We start from the raw sequence: 17,272 nt of genomic DNA on the forward strand, positions 1-17,272 counted from the left end.
GAGTTTAATCAGAAGGAGAAATTACACCAACCTCCATGCGCTCATACGTGCACACACAGAGGACATTGGACATCAGCTGCTTGCACGCATTAGCACACAGCAATGGCGTCTTCCTAATGAAGGGGGAAAACATTGTGGAACGGCATGTCTGGGCAGGTGTAGGGAGAAATAAACAGATAATGGGATCAACGCCGCCACGATTTCAGGCCATTCATTACATCACTTAATCTGCTCCCCACAAAGACTGACTTGTTTCTTCATCTTTTCATTAGGCAATCATCTCTTGCTGGCATCTGATTTTCTTTTTGCATTTTCCCTGTTTTTCATACCCTGGAACATCGGCCATCGCATCACCTCCCTGGAAGCTTAACAGACGCTCAACTGCAAAGAGGAGTCGGTCAGGCTGACACACAGCTGACAGCAGACTTTAAACTCTTGCTGCGCTTAATTTATCTGGCTGGATGACAACTCCAACATTATTCTTGCACAACTCTTGTTTTTTAGGTTGTTTTTTTTCTTTAAATGGAGCAAAAAATGATCCCGACCCCCACCCCCCAACCAGATGTATTAAATGCTGGCATCAGCCGGAGTTTCATTGTGCAGGATTTATGCACGCTGCTGGGCCATGGCACTTTACTTATTGCACAATGATTTGTGAAATTTAGCTAGAAAATGACTTCAACGCTAGCGCGATGTTCGAGCAGATGTCAGTATATTTGCAGCCAACTGCAATTTCCTCTTAGTGTACCTCAAGGAATTTGGCTACAAGTAACTCATTTCTGCTGCAAATGATTCAGAGCCTGCTGACTCCTTAATAATCTTCTACTTTCACCGTTGGGTAGCAAATGCTCAGTAGCAATCCTGGCTGTTTAGGACAAAAATGCACATTACATCAAGAAGTCTATGAAAATGTTAAAAAGATCTAATTTTTGAAGACAAAAAGTGGTGGCACTTATTTACATGAAGCATTTCATTTCAGCTGTTTAGAGTTTCTAACTTTTCTCCTTTTTTCCACAGCTGGAGCTGTTGCAAGCAATTTTCTAGTGAAGTTAAGTCTGTACTGTTTGTGCCAACATGACTGTTATTCTGATGATGGGGGGAAGAGGAGGTAAAGCTTCCTGATCTTCATTAAAAATGACTCAGCTGCTTTTTTTTCAGTCCGTCAGCATTTCCAAAGGCGGTGAGGTTCCAACAGAGCTGCTCGGACAGCTCTTGGGAAGAACGGAGCCTTGAATCAATCTGTTACCAGCAGCTGTGGGAGCTATTGTATATTACGTATTAATTTGCTGGAGGGTCAGGTAGCAGCCTCACAATAAAGGCTCATATATAGCTCATATTGTTTACAGATATTTCTGAGAATGGATGAGTGAATTGATCCTGTAAAGTTTGAACCGTCTGAAGCTGTGAATCCCTAAAGGGGATTTCAATAATGGATCAATAACAAGAATGGATCAATTATACGATTCATTCTGCCACTAAAGGGCTGAAAGCAAGACGCTCGAAGAAGTTCAAAGAACTCAACAAAACTCATCATAGGAAATGTATGAACCCAATTAAACACATTAATTTGTCTCCAAGTAAACACTGTAAATATTTGTGTTCCACTTGTCACAAAAAAATTTGTGAAAGAAATGAAAAACATCTCTTTTTAGAAATAACTCTGGGTTTGGACCAAGATGGTGGCGTAAAAATGTAGGGATTGTAAAATGTATTGATATATGAAATAATAAAATATATTGTTGTATGGATGACTTGATTACAAATTTTCATTTCTGTGACAACAGTTGTGAGAAAGAAAGTGGTTTTACACCATTGAGATCGTTAAGTGGTGAATTGATACGGTTGAGATTGTCCCAAGGTGAGAACCCAGAGCCTGAACCCTGACCAAGCAACAGTGGTATAAGGAAACAGGGCAAAACCTTGAGCAGGACCAGGCTCAAGGACCCTAGCAGGCAGGGTAAAAGAGGAGGACAGAGGGGAAGGCCATTAAGAGGAGAGGAAGACACATGCCGCACACATGCAAATTAGTTCTTATTCTGAAGATGAACTGAAACTGGGTCAGTGGGGCCAGAGGTCAGTGCACAACTATGGAGTCAGCAATGCCAGGAGAGAGAAAGACAGAGAGAGAGAGCGAGAGAAGAAAAATACACCAGAGAGGAGAGGAGAGGATGAAGCAATAAGGTGAGAGGCCTGCCTATTTTGCCTGTAGCAGCCTAAGTAAAGGCCAGATGACTCAGTTGTAACAGAGCAACACGGTAATGACTGTAGGGATGGAACGGGTGACTGTAAGCTTTCTCAATGTAATCACAACTATAGGAGACAGTCAAACCAAACATTGTTAAATGGGCATCAACGTTTCAAATCTTACCTCTTGTGGCTCAGGATGCCTAAATGTTACTGTCCCACAGTGCAGCAGCCTGGCGTTAATATTAATATGTACTTTATTCATCCCCGTGAGGAAATTGAATTGTAGTAGTAAGCTATACAAAGTGTGTGTGTATATATATATATATATATATATATATATATATATATATATATATATATATATATATATATATATATATATATATATATATATATATACACACATACACACATACACATACATATACACATACACACACATACATATATACATACATACACACACATATTATATGTCCATATTTGTGTCCACCTGCAAACCTGCCCTGTTGAGGACAAGTCGTACAATTCACATGATTGACCCTGACTCTACTTAGTGGCAGTGGAGACACGATCGAATCTTCAAGGCCTTCACTTGGCCATGACGAAAGAAATCAGAGAACACATGCCAGTCAAAGTCAGGATGATCGCATGAAACAGCTTCATCTAAAGAAAGGAAAATAGCAACTCTGGGCTGTGTGATGAGTGTCAACCTGGAGAGGCAGCTGAAAATTGCAGCTAGTGTCAGCTCTCATCATGCCCATAACTGCTGAACAACTTATCCTCCTCAGCCTCTAAGTGTACATGAAGCAATGGATGTTTGAAGGGCAGAAGGAGGAGGAGAGGGGAGGGTATCCAGTACTGATGGAGGCCTCTCAGCGCAATGGCCAAAGATGCAGGTCATTCAGTCTGGAGCTTGTTCCCTCTGCAAGGCCATCACCGTGAGGGGGGCATCCAGGTGGCTCTGGCTGAAAATGGGTGACATGTGGGCATGACAAAATGCCACTTGGAGACGGGCCGAGGCCTGAGCAACCGTAGTCAGGTGGTGTGTGTGTCTGAGGCAAGACCTGACGAGCCAGAACACTGAGGAAAATGAAAACACAGAGAAAAGGTTAAAAAATAAAGGGTAATTAAACCAAGAGAATTATCAGTACTGTGTGTTCGACAGGACATCTTGACAGCCTGGCCAAGAATTAATTGTATATATGACAAATATGACAAGGTTGCTTGCTAATTTGTGCTCTGTAAAGAGGCAAACCACACACACAAGAACAAATGTAACTAATTACTAATAAATCCTCATCACAAAGAACAGTTTAAATGCTACAAGTCATAATTGAACATGTGAAATCACTACAATATATTACAACATGGATGGTCTCTCATATCCAAGGAAGAAGGAACTGCTCTCATGGACCAAACACATGTCCTGTGACAACCTTGCAACCTGTAAAAGATGGGATAGGCTTGGTAATTACATTAGTAAGTCCATTATTTGGGTTTATTTTTGATAATGCTGCAATTCACAGTTGAAAAACAAATTTTGTGGCTGTTGTCCTGCTCTGAAACAGACACAGTGACTCATGTAATGGGCCAGTCTGGCACACCTGTTTATGTTCAGTGTAAAATTGCCGGTTTCCATAGCAACTTAACCTTTCAAAAGTCAAGAGAGAGTTCAGGAATATTTACCATTTACCTGTCTAGAAATGGTTTGGGTTCAATCGGTCAACCTTGGTAGTTTACAGGAGTGGACTGTGAAGGATGTGCAGGTCTTTTGTGGCCTCTGGCCTGAATCAGGGTCCCACCACATATTTGCCTCTCTTCTGCTCTCCATTTCCATGGGGTAGTTGGATGGTGTCCTCTAACCTGCCAAGCTAATACTTTGGATTCTGCAAGTTTCTAAAGAGGTCACATTTTTGAAAACTAGTTACTTTTCTCTGTCATGAAATAAATGTGGTACTTTTAGATCTTAGTAGTAGAACCACCCACTCTCAATATTCCATCCACTCATTTGTTATAAAACAAAATAAAAACTGGCTTGTAGCTTCTGCAAGTTTTTCAGTTAGTTAGTTAGTTAGTTAGTTTAAAACACAAATGTGTCTTTCAAGTTTGACCAAGTCACCACAAAAACCACTTCAGCCCCCTCAAAAGGAACCATTCTGTATCCATCCAATCAGAAAACAGAGATGAAAGCAAAAAAGAAAAATGAAAGCAAAAAGAAAACCGGGCACATACAGGAGGCAGTGACGGAGACACAGCGTATCCCACCTGAGCTGGAAATTCCCAATGGTTTCACAAGCTAAAAGGAATCTGCTAATCAAGCAAACTCACTGCTCTTTTAAATCTGTTTGAATTGTACTGCCGTGCGACAAGCCCTCCGTGTTAGTAATCATCACCTGAATAATTAGTTACCTCCGCCCAGTATATGTTTGTGTCACAGCCCCATTCCCCCAGTTCTCTCCTGTCCAGGTAATTTTCCACTCCACCTGCCAGCCACTCCCGCCCCGTCAGCTCAACTCCACTCACCTGCAAGCACAGCTGCAGCCAATTCCCAAACGGCCCAGTTTATAAGCCTTCCCTGCACTCTCAGTCCTTGCCAGATTGTTCTTCTGCGTCGATGCGAGACTTTCCAGCGTTATTTCCCTGCCGGATTACCTGTTACCGACCCTGCCTGTCTTCTTCCTGCCTGCCTCGCCTGTTCCCTGGAAAACCTACCTGCGTTCTGCCCCTGACCACGACTTCTGCCTCAGCGTTTCTGGTTCCTGCCCGCTCGCCTGGTCCTGACTTCTCCGCGTGGCCCCGACTTTAACTTAGCTACATCGTCGGCCTCATCTCCTGTAAGCCCCGTTCTGTCACTCCTGCCCACTGTAAACGGGACTGCACGGTTCCGAGGATTCACGTCCTCCCCCCTCGGTTCCGCACTCCGACTCTGCTCGACCCAATCCCCGAGCCTGAAACCCACTGACTTCGTGTGGGCCCTGGGCCTGAAGAACGGACTGTTTCCTGTGCTTCCTTGTCTGTCTGAGTTCCTGTTTGCCCATGTGCTAATAAAGGTCATTACCATGGTCCAGTTTTCCAGAGTGCTGCTTTTGGGTCCTAATTGCACCCGTCACATTTTGCCCTGTTTTGACTATATGTCGGTGTGTGTATATATAGATGATATTGAAGCTGCTATTCTGCTTTCATTTATATATAAATAAACCATAAACACCAGAGACTTCTAGTGATTAGCTGGTGCTGCTCCATCTTTGTGAATAAAACGTTATTGGTTTACATCTCTAAATGTCAAAAATGCCCCTAATGCTTTAGCGTCTGGGGTTCAACAGCTGGTATTTATTGAGAATCCTGAATCTTTCCTGTCCCCCCCCCCCCGCCCTTTTTTTATTTTCAATAAACAACTTGTCAGTACGAACTTTTAAATCTTCCAGTGATGATTGTGCCTCAGGCTGCTGTTTGTAATTTAACCTTAGCCTTTAGAAGAGCACATTCTCCCAGTCACAATCTGATTCCAGCATTAATCAATAAATACTGATCACATTCCCGCCAAAGTAAATTGCTTCATCAAAAAAACTGCAGCAGCTGCCTTTTTTAAAAATTGTTGCAATGTCATTGCTAAATTAAAGTAGGTAAAATATGAACATAATCAGTGTAATATTACGTTTATTAACTAACAGTCAATTATTTAAAATCTCATTAGGTTCATTTTTGCAAACTAACATGAAGGCAGAAGGTGTCTTGTTGCATCTCTGGTTATGTTTTCCATTACACTAAATTATAAATATAGTGTGTTCCAATCCCATATGGGAGTCGTAACACTATTACGACTCCCATATGGGATTGGAGCCTTGGGTTCATTATCAGGCTATCTGCAGGTAGGTGGGCGGAGCTACATCATGGATGAGTTTCACCTGGACAGGTGGGGTTTAGGTTACCGGTATACTGTAAAAGCTGACACTTTGAACGGCAGCTGTTGGTTGGTTCGGTTATGTTTCCTACTACCTTACCACACACACAAACACACATGCACACTTTTACGGATATAATACATTACCCAGCTCTAACCCCAACCACCTGACCCTTACTCCAACCCTAACCTATAACCAATTCTTACCTCAATCACAAACCAAGTCTAAACCCTCACCAGGTTCTTGGATTTGTGAGGACGAACCAAAAGCTCCCCACTTCCCAAAAATGTTCTCATATTACTGGTGCATTTATCAAGAACTCTCTCTCTCTCTTTTTTTTATGTTGTTTTGTATTTTGAATGTCTCTCTGCATGTTAGTAATTTATTTCACTCTCTACGTGAAGTCTCCATTCAAATAAGGGTCCTTAGCGTCATGTACTTAACATCATATGTTATTCATACATCATATCCATCTTATCCAACATGTGGAGGAAAATCTAGGACACACAACAATCACACCTACTGAAATAATATTATGAAAAAAGGGTCGCACTGAAATGCAAAACCCACATTCTTGCTGTGTCGCATTCTCACCTTTCACAAATTTCAGAGTTTTCATTCTTTAGCTTTAAGGCACTGAGCCGTTAAAATGTCCTGAGAAATCACTGTTACAGTACATGTAAACAACTGTAAACATGAACAGGAACAATGTTCCCATAGGGGTCACTATACAGATAAAACATGAGCTTACAGGATCAGTCAGAATCTTGCTTTGGAGATATGGCTGTGCACAATATGGCACCACAAGACAACTAAACAGCTAGAAGGTTTTTTTTTTAAAAATAACAAAGAACCAACGTGTAGTAGTTACTGTAAATGGCCACATCTATACATACATTTATGTAATGAGGTGTTCGCACAAATGGTTCTATGTTGTATTTTCAACACACCGTAAAATAATTAAATCAAATGTTTTGTTTTCTTTAATTCCATTTTGTCAATGCTGTCTTAACACCCCAAAAACTAGAGGTGAAAGTAATTTACTTGATGGAAAACATCGCTAAGGCCCTGGTCTTTTGTCCTTTATCTTCATTCTTGTTAGTCTTGGCTTTTCCGGCTGTTTATATGTGGCAGCAAATTGTCAGTATTCTCCCCTTTTAAATATTTGACAGGTTTGCTTTGTATTTTTCTTCCGATACTGGTTCGACTGTTGTGGCACAAATGATTTGGCTTCTGTTATTCTGGCTCTTTCATGTTGTTTTGAAAGAAGCTTCTAACTGCTGCTTTGCTCAGTCTAATTTAGCTGAAACTGGCATTCCTCCCAGAGCCCACCTGTGCTACAGTTTTCCACTCCTCTAATTATTTCAGATTACATTTTTGTCATTATAATATTAAATCTATCTTGACAAAAATGTTATCTTGGAAGCTGTCGTAGATTATCCAGAATAATGGGGATTTTAAACAGTCGTGTTTAAAAACCTTACACTCCTTTTAATGGAAGGTCCATTATTTCACGCCTTAATACTTTTTAATAGAGGTAATTTGCTCTGTGTTTCATCTCGTCCCTTAAATCCCAGATATCATTATTATTACAAAGTTGCCTTTTATGTCTAATGCAGTCAAATGCAATAATTTACTGTTATTATTCAGAGCATGTAACCATGTCCAATGAAATTGTGTAAAAAGTACGATTAAAAGCCTTTTAGCTGCATGTAGGAAAATGGAGTAGTTTTAATTCATACAATCTAAACACTGCAGCCACTTTAAATCTGCATGTAACCATACTTAAGACAGTGTGCAGCAACTGTCATGCTCATGCCTCTGCAGACTCCTCGGATTAGGACTTCCTCAAAGGTCACCTAGAACAGGACTCAAAACCATGGAAAAAGGTGCAGGTGTTAAGTTTTAAAAATATGGTGACTGTGTAGAAGTGTGAATATGGAATTAGTTAATGTCTTCCCTATTCATGCAGACCATCACTGAATAGCAGTGGTAATGTCAGGGGCTGACAAATGATTAAAAATCAGGGAGCCCCTGTGAATTCATTTTGGTTAATCACAATGAATATCCATCCGTTATTAATCGTGTTTCATGTTGTTATGGCAAAAAGACACAAGACACTTTATTTCAACCATTAAACAAATAGACTCCAAGTATAATCTTCATCATCCTGATCATCCTCAAAAAACTTTTTACAGCTTGTGTTCAGAACCACATCAACCCCTCTGCAGTTGTTTTGGGGGTTTTTTGCAATCCACTTCACAATCATGCCAGTCAGGTTGTCAGACAGAGGCTTAGTGAGAACCCTGATGTTGTGTATGGGGGGTTCAGCACAAGCCAGGCATCACCAATGTACTTGCCGAGGAATCCCAGAATAATCTTTGCTTCTCTTTCATGTGGGACTCCTGGCTGGAAGTGAGACAAAACTCCCTCCTGCATGATGTGGAAAGTATTTTATATCTGTCAATCTGTAAACGTCCCATCAGAAAGGCTAATGCAGTGCTGAGAATGGCCCATCTTGATCAGGTCGATTGCGCAAGCGAGTAGTGCTGGAGCACCAGTTTCCCTGGTCTTCCCGGTGAGTGGGATTTTGCATGCCCTGCACGGGTCTGCTTGCCCAGTCATGATATTTTAAAGCAAGTTTCTGTTGGGGAACATTTGGTCGCGAGTGTTTATGTGCATATTACCTACAAACACGTACCACACGCTCAGACATAATCGCCCAGGGGGGTTATTCCTGTGAGGAGGATAACAGCCCGGCCACCACAAATGTATCCTTCAGGAAAGCTTTGAGGAACATGACAAAAAGCTCAAAGCTCTGACCTGACCTCCAAACTCCCCAGGTCTCAAACCAATCAAGAAACACAGAATGGTACAGAACAGAGGTATCACACACACACACGCGCACACACACGCGTGCGCGCGCGCGCACACACACACACACACACAGACCCCAGTAATCCACTGTCTTTGTTCAAGTGAAAGGTGCTGTAAGAGGCCTCCTGTCCAAATAAGACCAGTTTGGATGGAATAAAGAGGAAGTGACACAATATTTGGCAGGTTGTTTTAATGCTGCCAAGCAGTGAGGAACTCTACTGACACTCTACTAATCATTTAGAGCTTCACCATTTTACGTAAGAAATACAAAGAGGGCCATTATAAGATAATGATACAATAATGAGGGATTAGCCAGTATCATATATCAATGCTTGGGGTACACGAGCACAGCAGGTGTCATTAGTGGGGTAAAAAAGGAGGAAAATTAGTCATTCAGTGACTGGGATAATAAATTCACAGATATCAATGAAGTGTATTATTAGTATCTATTATGGCCCACAGCAGTGTTCTTTAGTTTAATGTGAAAATGTTGCATTTTCAGACTCTAATAATCAGGTCTTTTGTGTGGATTTCAACCAAATGTTATGGAAGTGGCTCCACAATGGAAATCAGCGGAACCATTCATTCATGATAATGTAACAGAAAATAAATCCAGAAACATCCGGCACGGCTACTCAAAAGTCAGATCTCAGGTTGTGTTTCACAAACGGATGCAGTCGGTGGTGTGAGGTTACAGCAACTGATCGCCCCTGACAGCAGGAAATCATGTGCGCGACTGCGCCGAAACAGAAATACACAGCAATCGATAAACCCTGTCGTTTATTTGGGTTGAAGGCCCAGAACCAAGAAAATGGTAATGGGGCTTTGGAACATCCACCGTAGGTAAGTGACTTTTATTGAGGAGTTGCTGGTGTTTCATCAGAGCTGAGGCTCTGCGTCATGTGCAATTAAAACATCCAACTTCATGAAATCATGAAAGGGATTATAAAGCCGCAGATCTACAGTCATCCCACATACCCTGTAGGCTTTTTTCAGAGTTTGTCCTCATCACTCCTCAGATATTGACAGTTTGGGAATTTACATGCAGACTCTGAGACTCTTCAGCCTCACTCCTTTTTCCCTTCCCATCTCTGCCTGATTAAAACTTCAAGGAGGAGCGGCTACGTCGTCAGAATATTCTCCTCCTATTAACACTTCCTGTTTACGGCAGTATCTGCATCACTTGGAGCCAACATCTGCCATATTTGATTTGCCGGGTCACAGACTGATACATCGGTAAGAAACTCACAGATAATATATCCCCTGAGTGTCGTGCAGCATGTGGAGAACAAGCAGCACAGACAGTCAATGACATGAACACGGCTATCTAAGACTCCTGCCTTTAAATACCCCGCAGAATAATGTGTGTCTGGCAAATTGATCTTGCTACTTAGTGCCGCAGTTGCCAAATGCTATGAAAACGCCTGTGTCAAGATTGTCTAATTCATTTTTCCAAATTCATCCATGCAGTCGTGCACGGGAGCTGTGATCCCCCTTTGTGACAGCACAACTGTAGATTAGGCCTTTAGGCTATAACGGATGTCAACCCAGGTTATGTTTCCCCTGCCTTCAACTACAGCAAGCCAAGAACACGCGCGCGCGCCCGCGCGCGCGCGCACGCACGCACACACACACAGACGCAATGTGTGCACACACGCAGAGATGCATAAAACCACTTTTCATTCAATATGCAAATTGAAATTGCAGTTCATTTGCTGATGAAAGGGGATTCGCGCTCAATTATATCTTAATGGGTTGGATATAACGGTGTGTTCGGGCCACAGATTCTTATCAGATTGGTTTTAGGTCAAATCTCCTTCAAATTTCCTGAATCAGATGAAGTAGTAATGGCCTACGTGAGCTGACCTGGCGCACTCAATAAACGCACCCCGGTTTTTTTTTTTTTACTTAAAGCATTTTTTTTAAAATCACGCACGCTGTGTGAAGTGTTTTTAGGGCTGTACTGTTAATGCACATGCGGCGTCACCTCCAGAGGGCGTGAATGCGCCAAAAGCGCATCTTTACCTTTGGAATGCGAAGCACGTAGAGACGCCCCTTTACACACTTAAGTTCTTCCTAGATAGGGTGAAGAAGAAAGTGGGAGTGGGGGTGAAACCCAAATAGGTTACTGTAGATCTCTGCAGTTTTGGGGGAGTTGACTTTTTCAAGGCGAAAACTGAGCATTTGGTCCTTTAATATATGGATATTAGAAAGGCAGGATGGGAGCAGCAGAGCAGCAGTGTGAGGGGAAGGTCGGTAGTGTTCAATAGTATCAGCACCGCTGCTGCATTGCGCTCTTCAGCGAGCAGGCCGGTGCGCACACGCACAGCACCGTAGCTCCATCAAAATGAATTCGCTGCGTATGAGGCAATTTCCTCACTCAGGAATATTATGAATGAATTCTTTTACTCTCCTCATAAAAAACAGCTGCAGCAGCAGAAACACGTCAGAGCAGAGGCCACATTTCTATTACAGCCGGATCACTCTGCTTTCTCTGCGCCTGTCTTTGTCCTCAAATGAATATGTGAATAAGGATATTTTCCCCCCACCAGGAGCTGTCACCAGCCGGGACACGGAGCCATTTAATCTCGCTGTATGACAGGAGGAGGAGAGGTCCGTCCTCTGCTAACCGACATACATGCACACATGCACGGCGACCCAACACCGCCTCTGCTGCCTCTCCCGTTACAGCTGAGCGATCGAGTTGCGCGGACCAGGAAAATGTTGCAGTAGCGAGCAAAGAGAGAGAGGGAGGGAGAGAGAGAGAGAGAGAGAGAGAGACTGCAGCATCGCTTGAGATTGGCAGCAGCAGCAGTCCCAAGCAGTGCAGGTGAGAAGGAGAAAAAAAAGAATAGGAGGAGGCGCATGAGGAGGGTTGAGAGAGAAAGAGAATGCGGGACTCTCTCGCAGAGACGCATCTATAGTCGGTTCATCACCGCATCACCAAGACGTGGTTTCCCGGGACTCTGCTGAATGAATTGAGGGCGTCAGGATCTCCGTCTTAGCCCATCAAGAAGCAGTTTGACTTTTCCCTCTTGATTTGCGTGAAGACAATAACAGGAGAAAGTCTCCATTCCCGCATCCTTGTAACTTGCGTGAAGCTATCCGACAGCTTGGCACGTTGTTCCACTGCGGGAAAAGAGAAAGGAAAAGCAACTCGATCGGAAGGTAAGAAAAGATCCAGTTGTGGGATCCCAGCGACTTTAAAAGCGATTTTTTTTTAATTCCTCCTTTCAGAACGTGGGTTCTTTTTGCTCAGCGTCCGGAGGGACCGGCTGTCTTTTTAAAATCCTTTGTCCGGTGCTGCATTGCAGTTTCCAACTGGGAAAGCCGTGAGAAGTCCCAAGTGTGACTGGAATGTAAAAGAAAGAACTTACAAATGTTGTAGATGCTGATACGCGTCCTCTTGTGACTACGGGATAGATCTCCGATTTACGCCAAAGAAAGGAGTGAGACAAGTGGATTAATCGAATAAGACTGAGCAGTTTCTCATTCTTCACACGAGGATGGATGTTTTCCATAGCTCTGCGGTATGAACAGTCCCGCAAGACAATGCAAATTATTCTATGATAGAAGTTAAAAAGACGCGACTCTTTGTGCGGGGGGCGGACAGAGAGGGCACCGCATCGCTGAGGTGAACTCCGCTGCTCCGGACGTTCGGCAGCAGTGCTCAGAGAGCTGCGAGCAAGAGGATCGGAGACATCAGACACCCACGTTTCGGGGCTCAGCGCATCGAGGAAGGAGGGAAGGCGATCGGGCAGGCAGATAACGGGTGAAGGAGAGAGGCGGGAGGGGGACAGAGAGAAGGAGCCATGCAGAGGCTTGGTGCAGTGCACTCCTCCGTGGCGCAGGCTGTCAGCATCGTGGTCTTAGTGCTGCAGCTGCTGACTCAGCTACCGGGAGCCAACTCTGCTCTAAGGTACCGGGTGGCGGAGGAGGGCCCTCCTGATGTCAAGATTGGAAATGTGGCCGCCGACCTGGGCCTGACTGCAGGCACGGGCAGCGGGGACGTCACATTCGCCCTGGAGAGTGGTTCCGAATACTTCAAGATTGACAATGTGACAGGCGAGCTGACAACGGGCCCCAGGCGCATTGACAGAGAGAAACTCCCACAGTGTCAAATGATATTTGATGAAAACGAGTGTTTCCTGGACTTTGAGGTGTCGGTGATTGGGCCGCTGCAGAGCTGGGTGGATCTGTTCGAAGGCCGTGTGGTCATAACTGACATCAATGACAACACACCCTCTTTTCCCTCACCTGTACTCCAGCTTTCAGTGGAGGAAAATCGCCCGATAGGAACCCTTTACCTGCTTCCCACCGCAACAGACCGGGATTTTGGCCGAAATGGCATAGATCGATACGAACTTATTCAGGATGGTGCAGCTGGAGCAACTTCAACCAGACGCACAGCAGGAGGGAACCCAGTTACAAGAGTGGATGGAGTCGGTGACCGGAGGGGTAGAAACGGGGAGAACGGCGGAGCCAGGAGCACGGTATTTGAACTACAAGTTGCAGATATACCTGATGGTGAAAAACAGCCTCAACTTATTGTAAAAGGTACATTAGATCGGGAGCAGAAAGACTCATATGAGCTCATCCTGAGGGTTCGAGATGGAGGGAACCCACCCCGGTCCTCCCAAGCCTTACTCCGCGTGTCTATCACTGATGTGAATGACAACAGCCCACAGTTCGAGAGGTCCACGTATGAAGCTGAAATGGCAGAAAATGCCCCTCCGGGGACACCTGTCCTCCAGGTCAGAGCGTCTGACCGAGATGTCGGAGTTAACGGCCAAGTGGAGTACGTCTTTGGAGCTGCCACTGAATCTGTCAGACGTCTCCTCAGACTGGACGAGGCTACTGGATGGCTGAGCGTTCTCCACAGGATCGACAGAGAAGAAGTGGCCCAACTGAGGTTCACAGTAACAGCTAGAGACCGAGGTCAGCCGCCCCGAACCGATCGCACAACTGTAGTCCTCGCCGTGCGGGATGAAAACGACAACGTCCCAGTCGTGGAGATCCGAAAAATCGGACGGATCCCCGTTCGAGACGGAGCAGCGTTGGTGCCAGAGAACGTCCTGGTGGACACACCAGTGGCTCTGGTGCAAGTGTCGGACAGAGATCAAGGAGAGAATGGGGCCGTGACATGCACAGTGGTGGGAGATGTGCCGTTCACCCTGAAGCCAGCGGGTGAAACAGTTCTTCCACCCCTACCTGCTGAAGACGCCTTTGACAGGTGAGGTGAAGGTAAAACCTAAAGCTGACTGAAAACAGCACTAATGGTTGTGCGTGTGAAAATGGGGGATAAATAAACAACCACATGAATTAAGCATTGCAATTTCAATAATAATAGCTCACTAATATTAGCACCCCTGGGGGAAAGCTCGCAGGAAGGTCTTTGTGAAAGACCTGGTGCAATAATTCAATTCATCAATTAGTCGATTGAAAGGAGCTTAACGGATATTTTTGGTAATTAATTTAGGTTTTTTAAGAAGACGTCAAATGATTCGTTAATAGGGTCACTTTAATTTATTAATGTGTTTATGATTTGTGAGGCTCCTCTCATCTCTGTATAGAACAAAAGATGTAATGTGGTGACGTCCCTCTAGCCTCTATGAATTTGTATTTAATAATAACACAGAGCTTTAATAATGCTTAAATTAGAAACCATTATTGATGTGATCATTTGATTAGTACCTGATTAATTGGCGATGAAATCATCAGTAATGGCTACTTTTGTTCCTGAGAGTCAAAAATATATAGAAATGCAAGTTATAATAATCAAGATCCTCTACAGCTCTCAGCTGCTGCGGCTCCAGGAGGTGTTATTATGAGATGAATATGTAAAGAAGTTAGAGAACTGTTGCTCAAGTGAGACCTTGCATGAAGATGTCACATGAGTTCAAGCAGAGTCGCTGCTTGTGATCCTTTAAACCTCCCATAATCACACTTGTAGAAGCACTTTTGATAAGTTAACTGTTTGGACTTTATTATAACCTAGTTCCTACGGTGGTGACTGCAAATGTCAGTACCTTCCACTTCAGTTCTAAATCTCTTTTGTATGGAGGGAAATGGAGGGAGTTGTTTTGTGTCATCAGAGCTGCTACTTTTTGTGTGATAATGCTGGCCTCAGGGCTGTCCTGGACTAATTCAAAATCATTGCTGTGAGAGGTCTGCAGCCACTTGATTACTTGATTTGATTAGAATTTCTGTAATATTATGGATGACAGAGGCACAATATTAAAGTCTCTACAGTTGGCCGTACTATTTACATTGATTCGCTTGATTTGATTTGTTTCTGTGTCATTGGATTCCAGAGTCTTGGTTCGTATTTGCAACAAACTCATTACAAAATATTTGCGTTGATTCTTTTTGATATGAAAAAATAAAGTGTGTTTAATATGTGTGTTTAAGTCAACATCTGCATAAAGAGGGATTATTTAATTGACTTCTATTTTGTTTGTGCTCTCAGTAAATCAATAATTTTTTTTTCTTCTTCACAGGAATAAGAAAAAATACTTTTTACACACTTCTGCCCTGCTGGACTATGAGACCACCAAAGAGTACAGTGTGACCATTGTGGCGGTAGATTCTGGTAGCCCCAGTCTGTCCAGTAATAGTTCTCTGATGGTGCGGGTTGTAGATATCAACGATCACCCTCCCACCTTCGCCCAGAGTGTTGTCGAAGTTCACTTTGCTGAAAACAACTCACCTGGCGAGAGAGTGGTCACCGTTGTAGCCACAGACGCAGACAGCGGTAAGAATGCAGAGATCGTGTTTTCTCTGGACCCTGCTGGCAACGGGCCCTTTTACATCGACGCGGATAATGGGGATATCCGTGCAACGGGGGTCCTGGACCGTGAGCAGCGGGAGAGGTATGAACTGAGGGTTATTGCCAAGGATAAGGGCACTCCATCTTTGCAAGGCTCAGCAACCGTTGTCATTCAGGTGACCGACCGCAATGACAACGCGCCAAAGTTTGCTCAGGAAATTTTCACATTCTATGTGAAAGAGAACCTACTTGCCAACAGCCCAGTTGGCATGGTTACCGTGACTGATGCCGACGAAGGTGAAAATGCTGAACTTAGTCTGTTCATAGAAATGGATGGCAGCGACGGGAGGAAGATGGGAGGGGAAACAGAAGATGAGAATGGTGAGAAAGGGCAGGAAGAGGTGTTTTCCATAGAGAACAACACAGGAACTATTTTCTCATCAGCCTCCTTTGACCGAGAAAAGCTTTCCATCTACACCTTCCGCGTCCGGGCTGTGGATGGAGGGGAACCCCGAAAAACTGCCACCGCTACCGTGTCGCTTTTTGTGACAGATGAAAATGACAATGCCCCTTCCATTACCTCTCCTGCCAATGAGTCCTACACCCTCCTTCCGCCTGCAAGCAGCGCCCGCACCGTTGTCAGGACGGTCAAAGCCATAGACTCGGACACTGGCCTCAACGCAGAGCTTCACTATGCTCTTGTTGGGGGAAATCCCTACAGACTGTTTGAGATTGGTCACACTAACGGAGTGATCACCCTGGCTGAGCCTCTGGAGCGGCGTCACAGAGGTCTACATCGCCTGGTGGTCCGGGTCACAGATAGCGGGATCCCGTCGCTCTGTGCCACTGCTCTGGTTCACATCTTCATCAACGACAGCCTGGCCAACGCCTCACTTGTAGAGGCACAGGTACTTATCTCTGTGTGTCTCTTACTTTGTGACTTTGTTCTACCTATCTGCAAAAACTCCCAGTAGTGTCAGTGACGATAAGAAGATAACGTAATTGCTAGAAAGAGCTAAATGCAAATTTTGCAGACATTCTGCCAGAATAATTGTGCCCACATTTCTTCCAGACAAAGATCCCATCTTCATTTTAAGGTTCCTTTTTTTTTTTTTGGCAATGGCCTCTGTGGCGTGGCTGTTCATTGTCCCGCTACATTCTTATAATGACTATGTGGTCAAAACTGTCACAAAGTGGTTGTGCTTTTATGTTTGCGAGAGAGAGAGAGAGAGAAGGGAACAGAAAGAGAGCATTATATGGATGAGTATCTCAGAGAGCCAGAGAGAGAAAGAGAGATGGTCCTGTCCCACTTTTGGCTTCAAGTATGTTTACTTGAATAGAAGTTGTACTTTAGCCTCATCCGTCACCATAGCCCTGAATATCGATGAGGACTGAAGAGGGGGTGTTTCATTGTGGCCTGTGCTGCAGCCTATTGCAGTCACACGTGGAACAAAGCCAGAGAAATGCACTTTCTAAGCAGTGATATTGAGGAGGAGATAGAACGGGGGATTTCTGTGTATTTCTGTATTCTATA

At 44.1% G+C, this 17,272-nt stretch overlaps 1 protein-coding gene and 1 long non-coding RNA gene across 3 annotated transcripts in view; one reads left to right on the forward strand and one right to left on the reverse strand.

Moving 5' to 3' along the window:
* Nucleotides 1-2,617: 2,617 nt before the first annotated feature.
* LOC105418637 (uncharacterized) lies at nt 2,618-4,593 on the reverse strand. Of its 2 annotated transcripts, none has more exons than XR_003891603.1 (4): nt 4,456-4,593; nt 3,884-4,086; nt 3,558-3,634; nt 2,618-3,270 (listed from the first exon to the last, which is right to left on the reverse strand). It is a non-coding gene; the product is annotated as an uncharacterized lncRNA (long non-coding RNA). The 2 variants fall into 2 exon arrangements; XR_965750.2 differs by having other exon boundaries at nt 3,555-3,634.
* Nucleotides 4,594-11,208: 6,615 nt separating this feature from the next.
* The window catches only part of pcdh7a (protocadherin 7a), a 36,595-nt gene continuing 30,531 nt past the window's right edge, over nt 11,209-17,272 (forward strand). Inside the window, exons 1-2 of the mRNA XM_011618489.2 lie at nt 11,209-14,202; nt 15,470-16,646. Coding sequence (XP_011616791.1) covers nt 12,782-14,202; nt 15,470-16,646 — 2,598 coding nt within the window. The 5' untranslated portion in view covers nt 11,209-12,781. The remainder of the gene's footprint in view (nt 14,203-15,469; nt 16,647-17,272) is intronic.

Source organism: Takifugu rubripes, chromosome 17 (genome assembly GCF_901000725.2).
Source record: "Takifugu rubripes chromosome 17, fTakRub1.2, whole genome shotgun sequence".
Taxonomy (NCBI): domain Eukaryota; kingdom Metazoa; phylum Chordata; class Actinopteri; order Tetraodontiformes; family Tetraodontidae; genus Takifugu; species Takifugu rubripes.